The sequence below is a fragment of the Drosophila subpulchrella genome, chromosome 3R (genome assembly GCF_014743375.2).
Source record: "Drosophila subpulchrella strain 33 F10 #4 breed RU33 chromosome 3R, RU_Dsub_v1.1 Primary Assembly, whole genome shotgun sequence".
Lineage (NCBI taxonomy): Eukaryota > Metazoa > Arthropoda > Insecta > Diptera > Drosophilidae > Drosophila > Drosophila subpulchrella.
Genome location: NC_050609.1, coordinates 9,199,252 through 9,225,654, shown reverse-complemented (window position 1 = coordinate 9,225,654; position 26,403 = coordinate 9,199,252). Strand labels below are relative to the sequence as shown.

Here is a 26,403-nt window from a genome sequence, read left to right as displayed (position 1 = left end):
AGGTTTGTATCTTTTTTATTGGTAAAGTATAAATTCATAAATTTTTTTAACGTTTTCCACAAAACACAAATCGATTTTCGTTTATCAATTGCCTCAATTTGAATATCAATAAATTGATTACTTTACATAAGTGCAGACAATATTTTAGATTAGGTCCTATTTATTAGCTAATCTTACAGTCTGCGATTTATCTAACAACAAGTATTTATATACACTATAATTTATTGGATACACATTTCCATGCTTGCTTTCATTAAATTTAATAAGGCTGTTGAAATAGATTCTAGTATGTTAATGTTTAGTGCATAGATTTGTATGGCAAAGGATAGGTAAACAAACATCATAACGATTAAGTAACTGTATCCATCTATTTATCCGTGCATCCATTTAGTGAACATTCAGTGCTCAGTTGATCAATTCCAAGATCCTTTTAGTTTAGCAACTACTTCTATGAGTATTATTATGTACAAACTAAAATAGGGTTTATTCTACCATACTAGATTAGGTCCTGTAACGTTGTTGTTCCCCTGGGAAGCGAGGGAAAGCTATCGAGTCACCAGTTTCCAGCCACGAGGTCACCCTTCTCACATGTGGAACTCCTGATCCTGAGCCAGGAGGAGCTCCCTGGCGTGGGAAGTGTACCCCGCGTGCTAGCACTTCGGCAGGAAGGACTTTCTGGAGGGCAGCAGGCACAGGATGCTCAAGGCCATGACCATGTGCCAGATGGAGTGGACGATGTGGTAGTTCTGCTTGGTCTGCAGGAAGGCATAGCACACCAGGCCGGCGACCACGAGGGTCAGTCCAAAGGGTAGCCACACGGACAGGTACCGCCGCGAGGGGAACAGCTTGCGGGACTTGGTGCATCGTAGCCCCCAGCTGGTCGAGATTAGGCAGATCCCCGTTAGAGCTGGGGCCAAAAACACCCACAAACTCTGTTTGTTCAGCTCTGTGCCAAAGGCCAGTAGGATGGCTCCGAACATGTGCAGCAGCGAGACGAACTCCGACCGGATATGGGCCATGGCCACCAGAGTGACCCAGATGCTCAGCAAACCGCAGTAGAAGTCGCAGAACTGCAGCACCCCGATCTTCACCAGGCAAAAGCTGTACTCATCCTCGCCAGCATCGCAAGCGTGGTAGAAGATCGAGAAGAACATGGCGAAGAAGTAGATGACGCCTTCGGTGTAATACCGCCTCTTGACCGCCATGTAGATGCTCGGGAAAAAGAGCAGGTTGCTCAGTGTGAGCAGCAGTGTGGCCAACAGGATGGACATGTTGGTGGGAACCTGTGAGTCCTCGGTGCAATCCCATCCGCGATAGCCCTTCGAGCAGACGCATGTAGAGAAGACGAATCCGCCGGACATGTAGTGATAGCATCTCCCGAAGCGGCCACATCTACCAGCCACACAGGGACTGGAGGAAACCGAGAAAACTACCGAGGTGTTGCAGTTCTCCACCGCCACATGTTGCTCCATGGCCGCCTTGTGGTGCTCCACGAAGAGTTGCGTCATCTGCTTGAAATTGCTGCTGCACTTGTCGTCCATAATGCACTCCTTCACTTTTAGAGTCTCGGTTTCGTTCATCGCCTCTAGGCAATCGGGAGATTTCAAGCAGGCGGCATAGCGGGGTACGGACTCCGCACAATCACATGGGGGACGCATATCCGCCAACATATCCTGGTGCTTCCTGATAAACTCCTTTACGCTCTCCATTATGGAGACTCGAGCGGTTCCGGAGCCATGACAGAACAAGCCCATGGTCACATACCTGCGGGATGGGATCATTAACTAATTCTTGTAGTTTAGAATGGGTACAAGAAGAATTTACGATCCAATAGAGCAGTATTTTCCTATCTGTCCGCATATCTGTCCGTATCTCTATCTGTATTTCTCTCTGTATCTCTGTCCGTAACTATGTACATATCCCTGTCACTATCCGTATAAGAGGTAAACTTTAAGAACTAATAAACTCACCATCGCCCGCTCTCTGGGAAGGGAACGTGGACCAGACCCATGCTCTCCGTGTGGTTTATAACAATGGAGGCCTGCATCAGCCGCTGTCCATAGCGGCATTTGTCCGGATATTCCGGCTTTCCCGGCTCACCCAGCTGCATGCAGACAACAATCTGCATGCTCTGGTTACTGGATGTCGTGACGGCGGGCACTACCTCCTCCTTAGGATCACCGATCAGCCTCTCGGCCAGGATGCCACCAAGATCCGGTGACTGTGTAGGCAGACTCATCCTCAAGCTGGCCCTGTGAGCCTCCTTCATGGAAATGGCGAAGGTCAGGGTCCCACCGATGTCCGAAACCTCGCCCAGGTCAAAAGAGAAGCCTGAATGCGTTTGAGCCGTAAGATTAAGTGTTTCGGGCACCGTGCCATTTACATCCGGACGGAGATCGTAGTCGAACATAAAGAATTCGCGGTACGTTTGCCGCAGCAGCGAGTAAAAGTTCATTTGGCGGAACTTGGTTGGCTCCCAGGGATTAGGACTGGAACTGTTGGTAGTGTTCAGCACACCCTTCTGTTTTTGCAACAGGCTAGCCGGCTCTTCTGTTATATAATAAATTTGCAGGGCATATGATAGACTGTGATTTGTATCAGTGCCTATTTCCGATTCATCCGCTCCGTTGTCAAAGGTCAACAGGGCATAGTGCCATTCATTTGGCTGCACGCCGAACGGAATTGTGATTTCCGTGGTCTGGTTTGGCCGGATGATGGTGCCGTGACCGTGACTCTGATCCGAGCCGCCCAGCGGGTATCCATTGGCCCGCACATGGAAGCCCACCGCCGGACAGTCGTCGCACACTTGGTCGAATATTATCCGGGCCGTAGCATCGCCTATATCGTCTGGCACATAGAATCTGTAAATGATTTCATTGTTTGCGGTCGGTGTGCTGTTGTGGTTTTCCGTGACATTTTGAAATTGAGCTGCTCGGCTGAATTCCCCCTCATCCAAGGGTTGGGATTTGACTACAGATGCCGGCTTCTGTTTCTGCTGCTTGGGCGGAATGGAGCGCAGTGCTCTGGATGTGTTGAGTCCTTCCCTGGTATTGGTTCCATTGGCTGCAATCAGCTCAGGAAAAACAATACTAGTCAAATTGTCCTGATGCTCCTGACCATTGTTTATGATAATCGGACGGAATCGGGACACGGACATCTCGGCGGACAACAGTGTGTCACATGAGGCTGAGAGTCCTGCAAACAAAAATGAAATTCATAAATATTCATGGGACTAAGCACAAAGCCAAATAATCCCAATCGGTGTTTTTGCATATTCAAAATGTTTTTATCTCTGGGGTAACAAAGTCATATTTTGCCAATATCAAAGGAATAGCTAAAACATTTCAAACCCTTTTGTCGTATTTTGTTTCTATCATGCAGGGGTGTCAATAAATATTTGCATATTTTATAATATCCGTAAATTTTTTTAGCAACAAAGTTATGACTTTAGAGTAACTTTACCTTGTTGTTCAATGCGGTCATTGTTCGGATCTGACCAGCTCACAAATGCCACCGCAAACCAGTTGCCTATATGAGGACCATCTATAGTAATACGCTGCTGTTGCTCGTCAGATAAAAACTGCAGATCATAGACCTTGAATCTGAAAGTAATTTAATTTTGGTATATTTATAATCCTACATCTCATATTCCATCTACCTCTGATCCGTGGTAAAGAAGTTTTTTGGAAAGGTTATATTTTCAGGACTTATAACTGGGTAACTGCTCGCCTTCAGATGCAGCGTGACATCCTTGGGCTTACACTTTCGTTCTGGAAAATAATAGTTGCTATATAATGTTTACCATTTTGATTTTTTTTATGTTATACTAACGAAAGGCACTTTTGGGATCCTCGAACGCTTTGAATGTGAAGTAAGCAGTTCGGGAATCGGGTGGAACATCAAAATGTAAGATGGATACATCCTTGTAGGATGTGTATTTGAGCAGTGAGTTTGAGGGCAGTCGAACAACCAGTTCCTGATCCTCTGGCAATTTCATCTCCTCGATCGGCACATACTTGGTGTATTCATCTGAGGGATTTTGCAGTACTGGAACACTTGAGTCCACAATAAGTCGGTGATCGATTAGTAGTAGCATGAACACCACTAGAGGACTGCAGTTGGGACGATGTATCAGTATCTGAATCATCCTGACCTGCGTAACTTAATTTATATCCGATATAAGTATTTGTAACTCCTGGAAAAATAAATAGGTATACTTTAATTTAAATTTAGTATCAACTTTCAAAGGCATTATGTATGATTTAAAGACCAAACTTTCGATTGGGTAATTTGTTTTTATTTCGCGTGCCATTTCCAGGAGCAAGCCTGCCATAGCCCTATAGAGGCCGTGGTTTTGAATCCACGGACAAGAACACACACACAAAATGCTGGGCCTACGGATGAGCATAAATGTACATATTCCCACACCCAAAGTTTTTGGCACAAGTACAGACATAAAGGCTTTTCGTATGCTGGTGCAAGTAAACTGCACCGTTCGCAAAAATGCCGAATTCCGGCCCATTTATGTGGCGCGGCCAAAACCAATGTGTGGAGTCGGTTGTCGGTGCTGTGGAAGTTGTCCGGCAAAAACCGAAATAAAAAACTTCTGCATTCGATGCGGTGACGCTGGGCCTGAACTGTGCATTGTTGGCTAACACCTACTATAATTTATGGCCGACTTGTAGCCCCAGAAGACTCAAGAGCTATCTCGACCAGACTGTTGGATTCGTTGGATTAAAATGGGGGTTTACCTTTTACTCACAATTGATATTCAGCCGCATATTTTAAGGTATACGAATATATTAAACATAAAGTAATCCCCTTTAATCTTTAGGTTTGATTTACACAATGGAACCAGTTGCAGTCTCAAACACTGATAGTATTTATTTACAATTTTGTATGCACTAAACGAGCACAAAATGCGCCCGAATTTATTATTGTTTATGAGGTAAATGGACGTATAATATATATGTGGGTTTGAGAGAGCTTTTAATTAGCAAACGTATGAGTTTTCAGCCAGAGAGACGCGACACAACTGACGCCTCTTATTTTTGTTTATTGAATTCGTTTTTGACCTAGAGTCTTATCAGTGCCACTCAGTTTTCTTATCGAATCGTTGTAGAAACATGTATGAGCTTATCAGTTGGCTATGGGCTCAGTCATTGGGGTATTCTTTTATATTAGGTTATGTGATTTTTGTAGCATAATTTATATTTATATTTCAATGGCACTCAAATTCATTTGAATTGAGAGGCAACTTAACTTAAACCCAGTTTTAATATGTGTTGAAACAATAGTGCACACAACCATTCAGCTTTTCTCTCGAATATTTAGTGATTCATTCAAGCCAAGTGGCGTTTAAGCTTTGAATAATTATGCAAAGTGCATCTCAATTTCAAGACTCATACCTTTGCTATAATGTTGATAGGTTAAATGCCTCCTTAATTGTGCGTAGATAGGCAAATACATATCAAATATTATGCTTGCTGAACAATGACATACCACCCACTCAGCCGGTCAGCAATAGACTGAACAAATGAGCTCAGCTTACCTGGTTTTGTTTTGTTTATATTTTTCGCAGAATGCAGGTTTCGAAATGGCAGAGACTTGTGAATGGGTCTTGGGAGAGGTCTTATACTTTTTTTGGTTAGCACTGGTCCGCGGGGAAAATCCGCGTGACGCATTCAAGTTTACGATGCATTTGGGTAAATAAATAAGTATGCTGGCACTTAGGTAAATAAGCTGTCGCGGAAAAGCTTTGTTGACTTGTTTTGGAACTTCCTCGGCGTTGTCATTGGCGACGCTGCTACTGCAATCGACCGCTGATATTGGATAGTCGTAAAACAGATACCGGCTTTGATTAATAAATGGGTTTGTGCACAAAGCTCCATTGTTTCTGCGAAAATGGGGGAAATCCCAAAGCAAAAGCGATGTGAGCTTGAAATAAATACTTTATAACATGTACATGCAATTAGACCTGGATTTAATGAATAACAAATATAAAAGGAAATAATATAAATCTTGGTTTTTTTATAACATAGGCATAGCCATTATAGGATCCCTCTTGTGGATTAGAATTGCAATAGAAAGGTTGTTAAAAATACTTACTCAATGCTTGTCACTAATTAGTAAGGTTGCAACATTTAAAATAAACGCTAGTATTAATAGATTACTTTTTACTATATCAATTAAATAAACACCTAACTCGTTAACACGCTAATTATTCTTATCAATAGGCACCTATGCGTCTTATTTGACTACAAATACCGAATGAACTAGCACTTGCTACTGATAACTAAGTTAATATTAGTCTGTGGATTCCAAACATAATTCTTTCGGAGAGCGACGAGAGAGGCTTTGAAAAAATACGATCCACAAGAGAGCAAGTTCAAGTTCGTTTCCTACGGCTACTAAACAAGTTTTTCGTTTTCGAGAGACAGAGAGCGTATAACTCGGGGGATCGTATGGGGCGAAGTCTTTGGCACTGGGCTGGGACACAGTCTAAAGCTTCAGTTTTCAGTCCGCCGAGTGGCTAAACGCATCGCCGTTCAAGTCCCGCTCTGGGATCACCCCATACGCCGCCCGTGAAAGTTTATGGATACCAGTTTCAGTGGCTTTGTGAACAATCTATATATGTGAAATTCAGCTCTAAATCCCACCCTAAAATAAAAGTAATAATAGCTGGAAATGAAAATCAAATTTTAATAATGTGCAAAGAGGTGACTCAGTGTTACCAACAAAAAAGATGCGTGCGAAATTGATCATTAGCATATTTGAGTAGCCTCTTTCCCTGGCTTAAGGCCGATATTGATATAATTCAATTATCAGCTAGGGTTTCGCGATCTCCTTATAAAGTGCAAACACACCTTAAGCTGGAGTTTTCGTTGGCTTCCCAACGTCTTTATAAATTATTTAAATACACTAAAGTCGGTACAACGCTATGCGTTCCCATTCCCTCTCTCTTTCGATTTTATCTATCTATCTCTTTCGGTGCGATCTTAAACTATGCGAGAGTGTACATAAACAATTGCGGGCAAAATAATATAGTGACGGAGATACAAAACCAAGTCATTAAATATTAAATCGAAATTATTTTTTAAAACATTATATATTTTACAGAACGTTCAAAACTATCCATAATGTAAAATATTTAAAGCTTTCTCAAAAAAATGATATATTAACCATTTAAAATATTATGAAACACGAATTAATTTTGTGTTTCCTTTGGTAATAATATATTCGGTAATATCATTGTAAAGGCGAGGTAACACTCCTAAAATGTTGACCGCCGCTGTTCAAATATTGGGGCTGTGCTCGGTTGCCCAGTTTGTTTTGCTATTGCGCCATGCACCCGATGCCGTCCGTATACGTCAAAAAAGAGAAATCGCCGACCCGCTTCATGACGCGCAGCGTCTTAAGTTATATTTTCTTTTAGTTGAGCGTGTGATGTGTGCCCTTCACTCAAATATTTCAACAATCATATCCCGGTTCACTGCAACCAGTTGGGAATGGCATTGTGTTTTTAATATTTCCGGGATATAAGAAAATAAAGAAAGGTGGCCTGTCTGCTCTTGGTTAATTTAATAAAACACATTCCTACGCTGGAATCTGCAGGATACGGACACCATGAACGCCCACGCATCCACACATATGTCATTCGTTTTTATTTTACCACAGTGAACCGCCGTTTTTAATTAAACTTTCATCACCTTGTCTCAGTCCTCGGACATCTGGCAGGCTGCCGTTTAGGCGGTTGATTGCGCAATGGTTTATCACCATCACAACCACGAAAGTCGGATAATACACTGCAGAAAACAATTACTTTCCTGGCGGAGGAGAAGCTTGCTGTTAACGCTTTTTGTGGTGACAGCCACAGCGGTTTCCCTGATTTCACAAGAAGGTGAGTGTTTAAGAGCCATCCTTGTTTATAGAAAAGTACACATAATAATTATAATCAATAATAAACAATGAGCCCCTAAGGATGGCTATCTTGCTTATCCGTAAGATTCATCTAGAAAATATCATTAGGTAAATATGAGGGTACCGGGTCAATAGTCTCCGCCTATCTTGATGGCAAAACATGTTAATGACCACAACACCGATGCGTAATTGGTACCTAAAACCAAAACAATGCGAATCGCTCTTGAAGTCCCACAATGGTCCATTTGTCCCCGTGGGCGAGAAAAATAAATGGAACCGAGCTCCAGTACATTCAGCCTTGACCGTGAATGTTTCATCAGCTTGGTAGAAGCCATTTCATCGAAGGCGTTTAATTCCCGGTGTTTGAACTCTTAATTTAGCTAATGGCCCGGAAATAGATTGAAATTATTTTCATCTGAAATAAACCCCAATTAAACGCTTGAGTATTCAATTAGATTTTAGAATTTCAATTGGGTATCTGATGACAATAAACCAGTTTTTCAGTTTCGTTAATACATTCGATAAAATACTTTCCGTGGGAAACATTGTTTAATGTTTTTAATGAGAATCCTATATATCAAACAATTAAAGATCACTATATATAATTATACCCATACATTAGGTCAATAATTGTATTTCTTTACTGCAATACTAATTGGGTGATGTGAAAATGTATTACAAATATGGTAGAAAAACCTTATATTTTCAATAGGCTTATCAGTGTTAATGAAACTCAGTGCTAATTCCGTGTGAAAAGTTTTCGTACGATATTTCATCACAAATTTAGACCATTTATAATTCGCCTTATTAATACCGCTGTCAGGCTGGAATTCACACTCACGCACATGTCTCATCAGCATATTGTGCAATATTTAAGTGAAATGGAACATTTCGCCGAGCATCGTAATATATCGCAGTCGTGTATATCTGGATGTGGATGGGCTTACACGCGGACAAAGTTAAATCCGCCTGAGAGCGTGTTCCATCCAAGACCTCAGACCTGTTTGGCCACGCAATCCGCAGAGCAAAAACATTCTGCTCACTTAAGCCAAGCCGTCAGACACGCTCTTACCCAAAAAATAAGGAAAAAAAGGGAAAAAAATATTGAAAATAAGAAAAGACTCTCCTTTAGCCGTTCTCTGGGCTACAGACATATAGCCCATATAGCCATTTATCACGTATACGTATTCGTTACATGTGTGCGCATTTGTATCTGAAGGTCGAGCGCCAGCAGAAGCAGAAGCAGAAGAGATATGTACAAGTGCAAACAGGCAAACAGCTAAACAACCCAACCGGTTATCACGTCACGTCGCTTAGGTCCATTGAATGATGCTTATGGTTGACTTATGGAGCGCAAAGAAATCAACTGAATATGCGAATATTTCACGGACATTCTCGGTGGACAATGAACCGATATTGAGATATTCGTTATTCGTTACTCACTAGAAAAACTATTTTTCCCCAGATGTTGCAACTGCTGGCCTCCTCCCAAAAAAAAAAGTGGTAGCCTTTGTCTGCCTTTGGCACTCGTTCAAAGCGGGGCTCCCAAGTGGGAGACATCCGGGTCGATAGCTGGCACTCGGAATATCTGAATGAACTTGGCTGCCAACTGTTGGCCCATGGAAATGCAGGCAAAGTCGTTGCCTTAACCAATTAATCGCTCTGTCGTCATGGGTTTCGTCGCCATTGGCTGGATTTAATAAGCGGTTGCTCTGAGATTACAAAACAAGCTAATGTCTTAACAAACACACACGCCATCTTTAAATGATATCACGTTTTTGTTTTGGAGTTTCTCGTGGGAAAAACAGAACAGGGAATTAAATAATATAGATATTAGGGCAGAAGTGGTTCAAAACCTCAGTTTCATTATCTCTTATTGTAACTTCACGTGTGATATTATCAAAAAAGTTGTTTTCAAAAAGACAATGACGTCAATGTTTTGGACTGGTTCCTCCTTATAAACTTTATGGTAATAAAACATATTATATTTAAAAATTTTGTTATACATAGCTTTATAAAAACTTTGAGAACCTTTATTTACAATGTTTACTCGAATATAATGAATGTATGTAGATATTTCTACAGGTCGATATACTTATATATTTTGTAAACCGGTACTGTAGCATCAGAGAATCTGTCTTATGTACAACAACCTGTTGTTAATGGACATGTTATAAAACTGCATTTTAAACAATTAATTCTCAATTTATGTATATAAACTTGCAGCTGAGGCCCACGATCAAAATGCACCTCCGATTCTATATGTCCGCGAGCGCAACTGGCGAATTTCGGAGACTGAGAAAGTCGGTCAGATAATAGATCGAGTGCGGGCGGAGGATCCGGATGGCGATGATCTGATATTTGGAATCGAACCTCGCTTTAGCCTGCCACCTGGAGGTGGAAATGGCCCTAGTCCACCGGAGAAAATACCCTTTCAAATCGATAGGGAGACAGGAGTTGTCACCCTCAACGAAAGTTTGGCGGGAAGGGTAAGTCAAAAGAATACATATATCTTTTTTTTGTATTGCATCTTTTTATTACAATGAATTTCGCTTCTTTTCTAGGCCGGTCAGAATTTTCTCATCTATATAACTGTCACGGATGGCCTATATACGGCGAAAAATGAGGTTTTCATCAATATTTTGGGTGAGAGGGAGAACAGCTCTGGCTACCGACCGCAGACATCGATTTCAAACGTGGTATCGCAGTTTCTGCCGCGTTTCGACCAGCTGCCCGGTGTCCAGTCCATCCGGAATGGCCTACCAAACAGCCGGCCAGGTGGCTATCCACCGGTGCCCCAGAACAATATATTCGGTCAGCAGCCATTCGGCAACTTCTACCCACCGCCACCGCCGAATATTCCGGGACCAGAACCAGGCGGGGAAAGTGCCGAGGAGACGGCGGCAACGAATGATGATGGGATGACACCCACTACGGCGATCAGGACCAGCTCCACCACTCCAAAGAGTCGCACCAAACTGACGCCGATAACTGGCAATAATTCGACGAGGGTCGAGGGAATCCCCACGGAGACGACACCGAGTGCCGGCCATAATAATAACACCAGTCCCATCACCACCGTTTTCTCACTCAAGTCCGGCACAATTCCGATTGTGGTCACTGTAGGTGGATTCTTTGCAGCCATCGCAGTGCTGTTGGCGTACTTGTGCCGCCGACGACTGTGCGCCATCAGCAGGACCCTCAAGAAGTCCAAGGAGAAGGAGGAGCTGGCCAAGAAGTCCAACCAGAGCCAGCTGAGCAGCACGCTGACCGACGACAGCCGCAACTCGATGGTCATGCAGCAGTGGCAGGGACCCGTGGCCTTTGCCAATCGCTATGTTCCCTGGGAACGGGATCAGCAGCTGGGCATTGTGAGTGCAATGGAACTAATCTTAAGGAACCCCACTCTATCCACTAATCTCCCAGTGGTATTTGTCAAATGGGGTAGATTGAGTAGGGTGTACCCTCTACAGCTATGGTGATGCATAACTCTGGGGATTTTCTTATACCAAATGGAAGAATCTGAATTTATACACCATACACCAAAGTTGTATTCATTTGCTTTAATCACTTTCTTATTATACAAGATAATTGAAAATTTAATTATTTTGACTTTAAAAATAAGTATTCTCCGATTTATTTAAAGAATCTGACTTAACAAAAACTCAAGATTTATTCATTAGTTATAATCAAATTCTAAGATTATCCAGGATAAATGAAGGGGCTCACTAAGGGATTTGTGATTTTCCTAATAATATTTGCAATTACTAGTTGTTATCATGTTCTTATTTTATCTAAGAGAAATGAAAGAACTAAGTATAAATATTTTTAGACTTTAAAAGTAACTATTCAGAAGAATATGTACATATGATAATCATAGTCGTTTTGAGAGAATCCGTATAATCAGATTAATTAAATTTTTCCTTTTCGCTATAGAGCATCTAAATTTTTGCAGCATTGCCAGGAATTTAAGCCAGGGCATTCCAATCGTGAATTCATATTTCACAGAAGGTCCTTTTGAAATGATTGCATAAAATTAGTGAGCGATGCACAAAAGCTTATGCAAATATCGATCGATTTTGGCCCCTTTTGGGGGTGATTGCGGCTTAGAGCCCGGAGTCCCTAATCGACAGCTACTCGAGCAGAGATTTCAACCTCAGTTGGCTCACTCAACGCCTCCGCAGAGCAGGACTCCCTCGTCCCTCGTCCTTTGGTCCTGTCACCCGCAGTGGCCACAGCACAGCGGCAGTGTAATTGACAGGAAAAAGTAGCTCAGTGCAGCTGCATGCGAGCTTAGGTCCTGACTGCCGGGAATGTCCTTTCACTCGATTCCCATTTATTGACAGCGAATGCCAAAACTTCGGCAGGCTCTCGCGTCATCAACATTCCGCATAACCAATCCGCGCGTAAAATTTTGACAACCTATGGTGCTGACAGGCGGGTTTATTTTGAATTCCGAATTGCGTACTATGTTATGACAGTGAATTTTATGCGTTGAATAAATAAGGTAATTTATTAGGGGTAGAAGTTTTTTATGTAAAAGGAAATATCTTTCAATTTAGTTTAATTAAAAGTTATTGTTATTACTTTATTTATTATGTGATGCCCAGTTTTTATATTAATGACATAACATGTTAGTCTGCCAATCCAACTTTATCCTGGATTTTATGCCCGTCACCATTTAAACGTAATGACAAGCAGATCTGGATCACAGCTAATCAATGTGTTCTATCTTTTATTCCTGAAACCTGAAAACCCGTCAAAAATATCAACAACGACGGCACTTCCCCTTACTTGGACACTGCAAACACCACCATCGATGTGGAAATTAACAATGCTGTCGCTCAAAGGCAACATCGCAGTTGTCAACAGGTGTCACAAACGGGGGCGAGTCCTCCGCGGGAGTGGCCAGTCCTGGGACAGGTGAGCCGGGATCCAACTTGGGTCCTGGCTGCGTGGCAGGCGGAGCAGGAAGTTCCGGCCCAGCGGAAAATGGTTTCGCCGGAGAGGCCAACGGCGACCACTGGGAATTCCCCAGGTACCGATTGAAGTTCTTCAATATATTGGGCGAAGGAGCATTCGGACAAGTTTGGCGCTGCGAGGCCACCAACATAAATGGTAAGTTTTAATTAAGTGAGGGAAATCGCAATTGAATAAGGGGGTTTGCCAAAGAAAGTTAACTCATTGCCTTTGGGACAAATAAGATACAAGTTTGAATACCAATAGATAGAATAGATTGAAGGTTCATCCATCAAGATTAGTTATAAAATATAAATGAGAATTACATACTTTATGATATATATCATTTCATATATTTCAAATATTTCATTTTTAAATTCTAAAAATGTGAGGAACTTCAATCTGTTAAATGCATAATTTCAAGGAGGTAATTTCATTAATTTCACCTGGGCTTATATATGTATACCAAAGTTCATTTTAAAAAAAATCTAAAAATGTGAGGACCTTAAACCCAGAAAAACCATAATTTCAACAAAGTAATTTCATCAATTTCGACATGATGCCAAGAGGAATTAAAAATGGAGCAGATTGTGCATTCAATCAGCGGAGTTCCACAAAGCTACTGGCTCATGCAATCCGGCAGTTGTTGCCCCATATTCAAGTGCTCAGGTGGTGCAAAATTGTGCATGTGGAAGGATGGGTAACCATCCACCACCCACTCGATATACCACATTCCAGAGCTCCCCATTGAGAGCTATTTTTTATGAGCACGTAGAACGGACATACAAAACGAAAGGCAAGTGATTTCTGGATTTATATAAAGGCATGAAAATAGCCTGAGTCCAAATTGAATGCCATGAATATGAGAAGAGTAAATAGTGCCTAAGTTCTGTGTGTTTCCTTAAAGCTCTTAGTAGATAACTATCATTGGAATGAATATGAATTCATTAATATCAATATGTTATTTACAGACTCCGAGGGCATTACAACAGTGGCTGTGAAGACACTTAAGGAAAGCGCCACCGAAGTGGATCGCAAGGACCTCTTATCCGAACTGGAGGTAAGCCGATTGGGAAATCACACAATTCTTGCGAATTAGCATTTACAATTTTTTAAGTCATCCGTAAAGGGTATGCAAAATACCGACAAAATCGTTACATCCAAAGTTTGCCAAGTATCTCGGCTGCCTTTTCCTCTGTCACTTTTCATTCAATCGGTTTGCTTTCCCGTCCCCCGAAAAAACCTTCTGACAGACCCGCTAACTCGACGACTGAAAACTGAAAACTGGGAGGGCTGCTGGGCAAATCTTGTGAGTTGGTTTTTCTGGTTAGATGAAAAAGTTTTGTAAATTGAAAATTAACGATGCTGAAAAGTTTTGAAAGAATTTCTTTCCTGCTTCATGGCGAAGGTCCTGCTGCTGCTGCTCCTTCGGCAGGATTCCCCTTGAGTTTGGATTTAATGTTTGGCTTTTTAATGAAAACGTAAAGGAGTCTACTTATGTGTCTTTCCAGGAAGTTTCGAAAATGTTGGAGTTCGTTCTACGTAGTTGCCAATTGCAGCTGTATTTAGGTAAACTCCAAAAAGCCTGCTCCTCTTGGCTAATAATTTGGCCTAAGTGCTGGGAAGTTACCTTATTGTATCCCTACTTTTTCCGGAATTCTTGACCACTCTTTTGAGTGAACACTGTAAATGTCTTCGTCATTAGCAATTGTCAAAAAGTCCCCCATTGGGGAGTTTTCTAATTTAAAGTTTGCTGTTGCCTTTTCCACTTTTCTTTTCCTTTCTTTTATTTTGTTGTCCCCTAGTTTATTGTACTTATTGTTGGCTAATTAGCTTTGTTTTTTGTGCACTTTGAACTTCAAAGGACACGGTAATCGTATTAGAAAGTGATTGCCCGAATTAAATTTAAAGTCATGTGCAGGACAACTATGTGAAATGCAATTTGAATAATGGCACGATGTAGGCTAAATGCCAATTCCAATATTGTCGGGACGTATTGCATATTTATGTTCGCCAAAAATACTGCGACAAAATTATTAATTTATGCCCTTGTAAGTATCCCGGTGTCAGACGTGCATATTTAATGTGCTGAATCTTTTGTGGACTTTTCACACATATGCGAACTCCGAAAAATCCAGTCGGCTGGGTGGCTTTAAAAAGTGCGATGTAAACACATACATTTCAGGGCTCAAAAGCGGAGTTGTTGTGTAAATCAAATTGCTCTGAGCACAATTGTCCGTAATCAGAGGGCTAAAAATATATATATGTATATATTCATTCCGTGGGCGAATCAATAAATTTGTATTGTAGTCCCTCGTTCGGAACGCATTTATGTAGGGTCCTTTAATGACCTCAGCACTTGCAGCCATTTGCATACTGGCGAGGAGGCAATCAGAGGAGTGTGTTGTTGTCATGACAACCGAAGTGACAATGTATTTATTCGGCCCAAGGACCCCATGGATATTTCACAGCAAGCAGACCCCACAACCAAGGTAATCCCGTAATGATAGTGACACAAGAGCTGGTATCGATTAGCATTTACATACTATACTTGGATGCATTATGGTTACCTATGCTTTTGCCGGATGGTTTGCAGAAAAGTCGATGGCTAGCTAATGAGTTCAGCATTTGGGGGCACTGATGGGCATTTATTCAAAGCACACACACACAATACACCACATGGCACTCCAGGAACTGTTTTGACAGCAGTTGCGGGCTGTAAACACGAGGAACTGGTCGGAACGTCCCGCAGCCTTGCAAAAATACGAGAAAGAACCACCTCTCCGGGATACCAAATACAATCCGAACTGTGCGCTCCGACGCCTTGAAACAAACTGATTCCTGTTGCTGTTCCTGCCAACAAAAAAACCAAAAAAAAAACACTGACAAACCACAGCATCCTCTCGCCTGGAGGGCAACTATCGTATATATATCTCTCGGAACCTCTGAGTCTCTGAAGCCCCCAACTCTCGACCTGCGCACTGGAACTTTCGGAGTTCGAGACCTTTTCGGCCTGGCCTTGCCCCCTGTAATCAGAATCTGACTCTGACTCTGACTCTGTACTCTGTACTATGGACTGTGAGTCTGAAAAGGCATCTGAATCTAAGGAGCCACTCTAGGGTTGCCGCCGTGTGGGTCGCGTCCTTCATCATTAAAGTCGCATTTGGTTTCGGTCGTCCTGCAACGGCAGCATTGTGTGGCGGCAGTATATCATGTTCTGCGGATTACCATTGCCCCCCAGAAACGAGAATAATTGCACTTTAATTTTCAGAACAATGAAAAATTATGAATGGCCCTCGGCTAGGTTGCAGACTCATCCCTCAAGTTTCCCCCATTTCATTTTGCCATTGCGGAGGCGTTAGAGACCTGGAAAATTACCGGGCTCTGTTGCTCCTCGAGATGGGGCCTGGGTTGCTCAAAGTTTGGATTTAAATGGGAGTGGGCGGATTAGGGAAGGACCAAGTTATTAACTGCAATGAATTGGGGCTGCTCAAGGAAACCTGATAGAGCAATAAATTACAAACGAGTTTCTTGAGATACAAATTGGGGGAAGCACTTAAACTAATAAGACAATCGCTGTCGTAAATAATAGAAACAGCTTAATTATAACATTTATTAACAAATTATGGTTTGCTTTTTAAGGTAATGAAATCTCTAGAACCACATATAAATGTTGTTCGTTTGTTGGGCTGCTGCACGGATAAAGATCCCACTTTTGTGATTCTGGAGTACGTAAATCGGGGCAAATTGCAAACCTATTTGAGAAGCTCACGCGCCGAAAGGTAAGCAACATATTATAAGACTTTTAAGAATTTAATTGTAAACTTTTGGTTTTACTTATCCTCTTGTTCTTTTAAGACACTATGGAAATACCCACGGAAAGTCAAATGTTCTGACTTCCTGCGACTTAACTTCCTTCATGTATCAAGTAGCCAAGGGCATGGACTACCTAACATCTCGAGGGGTATGCTAATCCAAAAAAATACATATTCCTAAATATATAGTATTATCTATTTTATAAATAATTATTTTTCAGATTATTCATCGGGACTTGGCTGCTCGGAATATCCTTATAACCGACGATCACACATGCAAAGTGGCTGACTTTGGATTCGCGCGAGATGTAATCACATCCAAGATTTATGAAAGGAAGAGCGAGGGAAAACTGCCAATAAGGTAGGATTGATTTCTATAACTCCTATGGTCAGCAATATTTAACAATAATAACATTTTTTAGATGGATGGCTACTGAGTCACTTTACGACAATATATTCTCCGTAAAATCAGATATCTGGAGCTTCGGTATATTGATGTGGGAAATCGTGACTCTAGGATCTACGCCTTATCCGGGAATATCAGCAGCAGATGTTATGCGGAAGGTTTGTATATTAGTATATGCATTTTTATATAATAAATTATTATTTCTTAACAGGTGAGGGATGGATATCGTTTGGAGAAGCCGGAGCACTGTCGCCGCGAGCTCTACAATATAATGTACTATTGCTGGTCACACGATCCTCAGGAGCGTCCTCTGTTTGCGGAAATAATCCAAATGCTCGACAAACTGCTGCACACGGAAATGGATTACATAGAACTGGAGCGGTTTCCCGATCACAACTATTATAATATCGTTAGTCTTAGTGGCGAAAAGTTGTAGGGCCGCCCTTCTTATGCACTGAACCTGAACCCCATCAGCTTTATTACCTCCAAAAGACTTTGGGATATCCCATTCCAGTCTTGGCTCATTAAGAGAGTATAGAAGGTTATACTGCCATTACGAATCACACAGCAAAAACAAAGTGTACAACAAGCTGTATCTTCCTGGATATCAGATAAGTCTAAGTACCAAATTGTTCAGCACTATCTTTGAGCATCAGATAAGAGAAATACTGAACATATACTCCAGAATTCAAAGGCAATTGTAAATTCCTCTTCAATTGTAAGATAATTCACGTTCACGTTTTATTTATTTGATTTGTATTATGTATTTTAATTTATCACCCGTGTATAGAGTTATGAATGTAATTTATATTATTGTTAAAGCGAAAATAAAACTAAAATTTATACTTAAAAACTTTCTTGTGCACTTTAAGGCTTTAAAATAGCTCAAACTTGGAACAAAATCTTTGACCCATGGTTATTTATGTTCACTTTGATGGAAGGCTGCGACAGACTTTTTGCCGTAGAAAACTTTGCAGCTTCGGCAAACAGAGTACGTGCATAAATGATGCCAATGGCGTCAAAAGCTGGCGAGGCTGATACCTATAAGTCTTACTGCGTGACGTGCATTCTAAAATTTTGCATATTCGTATTAAATATATCGATTTCAGCGCTCTGCGTTGAGAAACTAATTTTTGTTAGGGCATTTAACTCTTTTCTTTAAGATCATTGATGCTGACAAAGCATTTATTTCAAAGGATACTTGTGAAAATAAAATGCAACAAGTGGTTTGGGCATCAAAATCACATTAAAGGGATTATTTGGGTCGGCAGTTAAGGCTGTGGAAGTAAAGATGGGTTTAAGAGCTCTACAAAATTGCCTTGCAAACTACGTAAACTGGGATTGGCAACAAGTAATGTTTTCTTTTAGTATGGGATTTTTATTTATTACCGAGAAGGAACAGCAACAGACTAATTGTGGGTTCAAATGAACACGGCTTTTATATCTTCTAAGAATTTACGGTGCCACACGGCGCATGAGTGCGCTCTTCTGAAGCACGTGTTTATGTTGGTGGGGAAAGATATAAACCATTGTGAAACCATATGTCCGCTTATTATAGAAATATTTGTTGTCATGCTGCCAGAGAGAAGCATCCATTGAAGGAGAGAACGAAACTTAAGAATCAGCTGTTTTACATAATAGTCCCCTATAGTATATCGTAAATTCATCACAAGAAAGAGATATTTTAATAAAAATAAAACAGTTATAGAATATTAAAAAGCATGTTATATTTATTAATCCATTTTTAAAACTAAAGGACTTAAACATTTAAGATGCGAATATCAAAACTTATTAAACATTTCCCTCAAAAAAAAGCTTTTCTTACTGAGAGGACATGCGCAAATAAGGATAAATTAAAAGCTTGAAAGCGCATATGGTTGGCATTATGAAGGACTCCGAATTCGTAGACACGAAATACCCATAATAAAACATGTTTGTATACTTTCATATTGTAACTTCATGTTACTTTATTTATTATTTTGATTTTAAAAAAATATTAAAGTTATGCTATCTTAATAAATATAAAACAAATTGTGGTACGATATTGTTTGAATTAAAGCGCGCTTCTGGCATTATTAACTACTTTAACCTAAAGATAAGTCCAATGCCAGCATATGAACCTCTATTGCACAGCCCTCTATCCCAGTGGTTAGGGTATATTTTGAGGATTTAAATATAGTCATCGCTGTCGGGGCTGTGCAATTTGGTTTCCTCGCTCTCTCGCTCCCACTCGTTCATCTTGGCCTGCATTATCAGATCCTGGAACGATCCATATTCGGTATTTTGTCGTGTTTTGGCGGTAAGTTCCACGTCGCCTTCGTCGTCGTAGAAATTATCAGAGTCGTAATCAATATCCCTGGCCATATCCAAGTCGGGATAATCGTGCTCTTCGGCGTTCCTCGGGATTCCGTGCTTCAGATAGAAAGAGTTCAGTAAACTCTCGATTTTCCACGATGGCATATCGGAAACCATCTTGACGGCGATCTTCCTCCGTGGCCTTTTCAGTTCCTTTCGGGGCTTGTCGGCCAGCTCAAAGTTGAGTGAGGTTTTCAGCATGCGCCTGGAGGCAGTGAGTTTCTTGAGTATGGATCTGTAGAGGGCCAGAAATTGGTCGGGTTGTTTCTTGGCCTTGGGCAAAGCTTTGGGGTTCTCCAAAATAAAGCGGTTCAGCAGCTCCTTGGTGCCCTGTTGATCCTTCTGCGACTTTAACAGTTCAACTAAAGAGAGATAATGATATGTAGGTTAGAAAATGTTTATAAATGTTTTTTTTTTATTAAGCAATTTACCTTTTTCTTGGCTTAGTCCTAGTGTGTTCTTAAAGACTCCCCAGTCGTCTTTGAGTCCATTCTTTGCGGGATTCTTCTCCACGTTCTTGATGTACAAGGCCAGGCAGCTGTGCTGGATGGTGAGCAGCAGCAGAATGATAGCTTTTGCCAACTGCATTTTGAGGATCGATGTGCTTCGTTCGGTGGGTGAGTTGAATGTGATGTCCTTAGCGTCGAGGAGCTGCCTCTTATATAGCCAGAACCTCTTTGCTGCTGATCCGCGTTAATTGACATAACCGCACATCAGCGTTGCGTGGCTGCGATAATCAGACAAAGGCTGCAAAGTAGAGGCGCTTGACACTCGAGACATCCGGGGCGCCTGCGCCTGAGCAAGGACTACTTGGGCAGGGACTATAAGGACTACAAGGAGTCAAGACAGGACGACATGTGCTTGATTGAACGCCGCGATGCTCTTTGTTTTTCTAGGGAACACTTAGCGCGAGCCGCGGCAATTAAACGGCAAACTGAGTGCACACAAAAATTAGTGCTTACGCATCTTGCACCAGACGCCGGCCAGGTAGAGAGTCCTTCCTGCCGCAGGACGAGCGGGAAAGGTACCAATGCAGGCGACACCCAACGACTGCAGGCGACTGCTGACGAATGTGGGAATCAAAGTGCGTAATTGAGTCGCTTAAAAGCGCCAAATGGTTTCATGAATGTACGGATGCACCAGGTAGACGCTCGCCTTTCAAATGCGAAAGGAAGTACAAATAAATCCTAGCGCCAGCCATAAACGGATCAACTGCGCCGATCTCAATCCGCTGGTCTCTCCGCTGCTCGACAAGTTTTTCGCTAATTATTCCTGAATGCGGGTTTTATTGATGCAATATAAATAATGCAAATGCAATTTGCTGTGCATGCAGCAAGGGGGTTGGTCCTCAAAAAATGTGCCACCACTGCCATCTGCGAATGACAGGCTTTGAGTGTCGAATGTCCGACGCCTAATTACGTAATATAAATAATTCAAATAGAATACTTTTCAAAAGTATAAATGTTGGTAATGTAACATAAATTTGCCTATTAAATAATACTTTAAAAATAATACTTTAATAAATAATAATAATTTAAAGCTGTATTTTAGCTTAAGATTTCTAAGTGAACTTATAGATAAGAGAACATAAAAATAAGGAAACACACTTTTCGAAAATCTTAAGAAGCTGTTCAAAACTTTAAAATCTTAAAGACCTTCTAGAAGCCACAAAATATTAATCGCAATCTCTGAATTAATTATATAAAAATATGTTATTCATTTCGAGCTTTAATTTCAGACGAATTCAATTGGTTTCCTCTTTTAAATGAAAATTTTATTGATTTTAGGCATCACATCATTAAGACTCAATATAGAAAAGAAGAAGGAACACTATAGTTGAGTACCTCGATTATTACATACCCATTACTCTTTTAACCATATTCAAAGTCAAAACGTCATTGGAATTACCCTGGCGGTATCTACCTATGTAAAAATCTAGGATTGGTCTAATAACCTGAGTGCCACCTACTAATGGGAAGTGAACTTTATGCGGAGTTATACTGGTTGCACTTGGCTGGTGATCCTGAATCATATAGCACCAGAAGCGTCTCCTGTAATGCGTTACAAGCTTTTTAATCAAAAGCAATGGTATAAAAACGATTTATAAATAATTTGCCATTTTATTTGGTTGTCCTTGCCTAGCGACCCTCGCTATTAGCATCGCAATAATACAATAATACCTCTAAATGAACCAATAAATGAGCCTCGCAATGAGTCTCACAGTGAGCCTAGCAATGAGCCTCGCAACGAACCCCGCATTGAGCCTCGCAAATTGCATTTCTGCTCTGTCATGTCACATTTATAAAGCTAAAAAACTCCACATTTTCGAATTAAGGCGCCAAGTGTTCTTCCTCTTCCATGGATATGAGTTAAATATTTCTCCCAGTCTGGTAGCGCAAACCTCTTCTTTTTTCGGTCTGGCAGCAGTGTTTTTTTCCTTCTAGTTATTTAAAGTACCACCAGGTGCCGCTGCTAAAGTAGGAGATGGCCAAGACATGAACCGGAAACGGAAACTAACAAACACGCTAATAAGAATTTTCCACAGACACAAGCCATGAAAAACGTAAGTGGTAATTTAAAAACTTCACAGTTGCTACCATATCGGAACAATTATGCATTACATTTATTACAACTTTAAAGCTTTTAATTGTTTTACATTTTTATAAAAATATTATTCACTATCCCCCATCATTTTATACTTATTTACCCAACAACACTCTATTTATTTTCTGTCACAACTGGCCGTACTGGAAAATATATTTCCTACAAACATCGTAGTTATAGAAACGACGTTCTTGTTTATTATTGAGTAGCCGACAACTGTTACCACGCCAAAATGCCGAAAGTAATATTCCAGAAGTACAAGAAGGTGGTCAGCAACATCGACCCGACTCGTCATAGTGCCAAATTCAAAGAAATCGACGAATCGAGGCGCTCACAAGTTACGGAGTCGGACTTTGATGATGAAATGGAGGGGGAGTACGAGGCGGAAATGGAGGAAATGAGGTCTAGTGAATTTAGTTTGTCCGAAGGAGAAGCTGCGCTGAATATCGGGAAGATCGATTTGTCTTTCCCTGAGACAATCGAGGAGTTTGAAAACAGTCCGCAGTGTTATCCCCCCTCATATTATACCTTATCGCCCAAAGAGCGCTTGCTTCTCCTTTACGCCGAGAATTTCCGGAAGCAATTGGTTCTTAGTTACCCAAAGAGACGAGCGATGGTCTTGGCTTTGCCCAATGAATGCAAAGTACAGGTAAAGTCCTCCCCATATTCTTTGTTACATGTTAATGTTTCGATAAATTGCCTCTCTTAACCTTATTCCAGAAATTTGTTTGCACCACCATCAGGCCAACGGCGTTTATTTACACGCAACTCATATCGAGTGTTGAGGAAATTGCCAAGTTTGTCGCCGATTTTATTCAGTATGAACCACTAGAGGATCCAATTAATTTGGTAAGTTTGCCTGCTTTTATGTAGGCCAATTTTTGTCAGTGTTTCTGAGCTCTAAGGGCATAAAAACAATATAAGTTACTGTAGGTTAATAAAGAATATTAGAGAATACCTCCAGAAATTCAAAAAGGTATCCCACGTCTAAATCTAAATAACAAAAGTTATGGAACCTTGAAGGGCAGTTTTGGGATAGCAATCTGTAAACTATTTGAATTACGGTAAAATCGAACATGGTTAAATTCTTGATTTCACAATTTCATAGAGGTATACCACGCCTAAATCGGAATCCAATACTAGAAGTTATGGAATCCAGAGGAGCAGATTTGGGTTCCCGATATGAAAGGTATAGGAATTACGGAAAAATCTAACATGAAAATGGGTTAAATTTCGGACCCTCTTTTAAAAGATAATTTTTTATGTACTATACTAGAGCATTTCTCCACAAACTTATTGAGGTATCGCACGTCTAAATCGGAATCCAATAACAAAAGTTATGGAATCTATAAGTGCAGTATCGGGTTACCGTTCTTAAAAGGTCTTGGAATTACGGGAAAAATAAATATGAAAATGGGTTAAATTTTCGACCATCCTTTAAAAGATAATTTTTAATGTAGAATATTAGAGGATTCCTCCACAAGTTCTTAGAGGTATCCCACGTCAAAATCGGAATCCAATAACAAAAGTTATGGAATCTAGAAGTGCAGTTTTGGGTTACCAATCTAAGATCCATTGGAATTACCGAAAACTCGAACATGAAAATGGGTTAAATTTTGGAACCTCGTTTAAAAGAATATTTTTAATGTAGAATATTAGAGGATTCCTTCACAAATTCATAGAGGTATCCCACGTCTAAATCGGAATCCAATAACAAAAGTTAAGGAATCAAGAAGTGCAGTTTTGGGTTCCTATTCTGAAAAGTATTGGAATAACGGAAAAATCGAACATGAAAATGGGTTAAATTTGGGACCCTCGTTCAAGAGATAATTTTTAATGTAGAATATAAGATAATTCCTCCACAAATTCATAGAGGTATCCCACGTCTAAATCGGAATCCAATAACAAAAGTTATGGAATCGAGAAGTGCAGTTTTGGGTTCCTATTCTGAAAAGTATTGGAATAACGGAAAAATCGAACATGAATATGGGTTAAATTTGGGACCCCCGTTCAAGAGATAATTTTTAATGTAGAATATAAGATAATTCCTCCACAAATTCAAAGAGGTATCCCACGTCTAAATCGGAATCCAATAAAAAAAGTTATGGAATCGAGAAGTGCAGTTTTGGGTTCCTATTCTGAAAAGTATTGGAATAACGGAAAAATCGAACATGAAAATGGGTTAAATTTGGGACCCTCGTTCAAGAGATAATTTTTAATGTAGAATATAAGATAATTCCTCCACAAATTCATAGAGGTATCCCACGTCTAAATCAGAATCCAATAACAAAAGTTATGGCATCGAGAAGTGCAGTTTTGGGTTCCTATTCTGAAAAGTATTGGAGTAACGGAAAAATCGAACATGAAAATGGGTTAAATTTGGGACCCTCGTTCAAGAGATAATTTTTAATGTAGAATATAAGATAATTCCTCCACAAATTCAAAGAGGTATCCCACGTCTAAATCGGAATCCAATAACAAAAGTTATGGAATCGAGAAGTGCAGTTTTGGGTTCCTATTCTGAAAGGTATTGGAATAACGGAAAAATCGAACATGAAAATGGGTTAAATTTGGGACCCTCGTTCAGGAGATAATTTTTAATGTAGAATATAAGATAATTCCTCCACAAATTCAAAGAGGTATCCCACGTCTAAATCGGAATCCAATAACAAAAGTTATGGAATCGAGAAGTGCAGTTTTGGGTTCCTATTCTGAAAAGTATTGGAATAACGGAAAAATCGAACATGAAAATGGGTTAAATTTGGGACCCTCGTTCAAGAGATAATTTTTAATGTAGAATATAAGATAATTCCTCCACAAATTCATAGAGGTATCCCACGTCTAAATCAGAATCCAATAACAAAAGTTATGGCATCGAGAAGTGCAGTTTTGGGTTCCTATTCTGAAAAGTATTGGAGTAACGGAAAAATCGAACATGAAAATGGGTTAAATTTGGGACCCTCGTTCAAGAGATAATTTTTAATGTAGAATATAAGATAATTCCTCCACAAATTCAAAGAGGTATCCCACGTCTAAATCGGAATCCAATAACAAAAGTTATGGAATCGAGAAGTGCAGTTTTGGGTTCCTATTCTGAAAAGTATTGGAATAACGGAAAAATCGAACATGAAAATGGGTTTAATTTGGGACCCTCGTTCAAGAGATAATTTTTAATGTAGAATATAAGATAATTCCTCCACAAATTCAAAGAGGTATCCCACGTCTGAATCGGAATCCAATAACAAAAGTTATGGAATCGAGAAGTGCAGTTTTGGGTTCCTATTCTGAAAAGTATTGGAATAACGGAAAAATCGAACATGAAAATGGGTTAAATTTGGGACCCTCGTTCAAGAGATAATTTTTAATGTAAAATATAAGATAATTCCTCCACAAATTCATAGAGGTATCCCACGTCTAAATCAGAATCCAATAACAAAAGTTATGGCACCGAGAAGTGCAGTTTTGGGTTCCTATTCTGAAAAGTATTGGAGTAACGGAAAAATCGAACATGAAAATGGGTTAAATTTGGGACCCTCGTTCAAGAGATAATTTTTAATGTAAAATATAAGATAATTCCTCCACAAATTCATAGAGGTATCCCACGTCTAAATCGGAATCCAATAACAAAAGTTATGGAATCGAGAAGTGCAGTTTTGGGTTCCTATTCTGAAAAGTATTGGAATAACGGAAAAATCGAACATGAAAATGGGTTAAATTTGGGACCCTCGTTCAAGAGATAATTTTTAATGTAGAATATAAGATAATTCCTCCACAAATTCAAAGAGGTATCCCACGTCTAAATCGGAATCCAATAACAAAAGTTATGGAATGGAGAAGTGCAGTTTTGGGTTCCTATTCTGAAAAGTATTGGAATAACGGAAAAATCGAACATGAAAATGGGTTTAATTTGGGACCCTCGTTCAAGAGATAATTTTTAATGTAGAATATAAGATAATTCCTCCACAAATTCAAAGAGGTATCCCACGTCTGAATCGGAATCCAATAACAAAAGTTATGGAATCGAGAAGTGCAGTTTTGGGTTACCAATCTGAGATCCATTGGAATTACGGAAAATTCCAACATGAAAATGGGTTAAATTTTGGAACCTCGTTTAAAAGAAAATTTGTAATGTAGAATATTAGAGGATTCCTCCACAAATTCTTAGAGGTATCCCACGTCTAAATCCGGAGCCAATAACAAATGTTATGGAGTCTAGAAGTGCTGTTTGAATTCCCATGCATTATTATGTGGTCATATTTGTTGCTAGTTCAGAGTAATCCTTATATGTTCCTGGAAAATACCCAAAGAATAAATAAAGACAACAACAATTCTAAGAGTTTCATA

General features: G+C 40.2%; 4 protein-coding genes across 8 annotated transcripts in view; 2 read left to right on the top strand and 2 right to left on the bottom strand.

Moving 5' to 3' along the window:
- Positions 1-17: 17 nt before the first annotated feature.
- On the bottom strand, positions 18-15,719 carry LOC119546675. Of its 5 annotated transcripts, none has more exons than XM_037853167.1 (6): positions 15,450-15,719; positions 3,832-4,195; positions 3,659-3,770; positions 3,463-3,602; positions 1,971-3,195; positions 18-1,764 (listed from the first exon to the last, which is right to left on the bottom strand). In XM_037853167.1, the coding sequence occupies exons 2-6, from the start codon at positions 4,145-4,147 to the stop codon at positions 651-653; spliced, it is 2,907 nt and encodes a 968-aa protein (XP_037709095.1). In that variant the 5' UTR covers positions 4,148-4,195; positions 15,450-15,719; the 3' UTR covers positions 18-650. The 5 variants fall into 5 exon arrangements, with proteins under 5 accessions (XP_037709095.1, XP_037709086.1, XP_037709068.1 ...); XM_037853158.1 differs by lacking the exon at positions 15,450-15,719 and adding an exon at positions 6,109-6,250; XM_037853140.1 differs by lacking the exon at positions 15,450-15,719 and adding an exon at positions 5,552-5,980.
- LOC119546703 (tyrosine kinase receptor Cad96Ca) lies at positions 6,505-17,953 on the top strand. The gene is made up of 11 exons (XM_037853186.1): positions 6,505-6,671; positions 7,720-7,900; positions 10,147-10,409; positions 10,485-11,291; positions 12,771-13,038; positions 13,851-13,939; positions 16,522-16,661; positions 16,738-16,843; positions 16,916-17,055; positions 17,117-17,258; positions 17,312-17,953. The coding sequence occupies exons 2-11, from the start codon at positions 7,765-7,767 to the stop codon at positions 17,534-17,536; spliced, it is 2,316 nt and encodes a 771-aa protein (XP_037709114.1). The 5' UTR covers positions 6,505-6,671; positions 7,720-7,764; the 3' UTR covers positions 17,537-17,953.
- A 1,316-nt stretch (positions 17,954-19,269) lies between these two features.
- LOC119563505 lies at positions 19,270-20,065 on the bottom strand. Its single transcript, XM_037876951.1, has 2 exons — positions 19,887-20,065; positions 19,270-19,817 (listed from the first exon to the last, which is right to left on the bottom strand). Exons 1-2 carry the CDS (start codon positions 20,041-20,043, stop codon positions 19,270-19,272), a joined length of 705 nt encoding a protein of 234 aa, XP_037732879.1. The 5' UTR covers positions 20,044-20,065.
- Positions 20,066-22,177: 2,112 nt separating this feature from the next.
- LOC119551949 (coiled-coil domain-containing protein lobo) overlaps positions 22,178-26,403 on the top strand; it is a 30,632-nt gene continuing 26,406 nt past the window's right edge. Inside the window, exons 1-2 of the mRNA XM_037861642.1 lie at positions 22,178-22,708; positions 22,780-22,908. Of these exons, the coding sequence (XP_037717570.1) occupies positions 22,292-22,708; positions 22,780-22,908 (546 nt within the window). The 5' untranslated portion in view covers positions 22,178-22,291. The remainder of the gene's footprint in view (positions 22,709-22,779; positions 22,909-26,403) is intronic.

Excerpts from the sequence above, each read along its gene's own strand:
- LOC119546675 (XM_037853167.1), bottom strand. The coding sequence starts at position 4,147 with ATGATTCAGATACTGATACATCGTCCCAACTGCAGTCCTCTAGTGGTG. Across the intron at positions 3,771-3,831 it reads GGATCCCAAAAGTGCCTTTC|AACGAAAGTGTAAGCCCAAG; the intron begins GTTAGTATAACA and ends ATTATTTTCCAG. Across the intron at positions 3,196-3,462 it reads TGACCGCATTGAACAACAAG|GACTCTCAGCCTCATGTGAC; the intron begins GTAAAGTTACTC and ends TTTTGTTTGCAG.
- LOC119546703 (XM_037853186.1), top strand. The coding sequence starts at position 7,765 with ATGGTTTATCACCATCACAACCACGAAAGTCGGATAATACACTGCAGA. Across the intron at positions 13,039-13,850 it reads CGAGGCCACCAACATAAATG|ACTCCGAGGGCATTACAACA; the intron begins GTAAGTTTTAAT and ends TGTTATTTACAG. Across the intron at positions 17,259-17,311 it reads CAGCAGATGTTATGCGGAAG|GTGAGGGATGGATATCGTTT; the intron begins GTTTGTATATTA and ends ATTTCTTAACAG.
- LOC119563505 (XM_037876951.1), bottom strand. The coding sequence starts at position 20,043 with ATGCAGTTGGCAAAAGCTATCATTCTGCTGCTGCTCACCATCCAGCAC. Across the intron at positions 19,818-19,886 it reads AGGACTAAGCCAAGAAAAAG|TTGAACTGTTAAAGTCGCAG; the intron begins GTAAATTGCTTA and ends ATCTCTCTTTAG.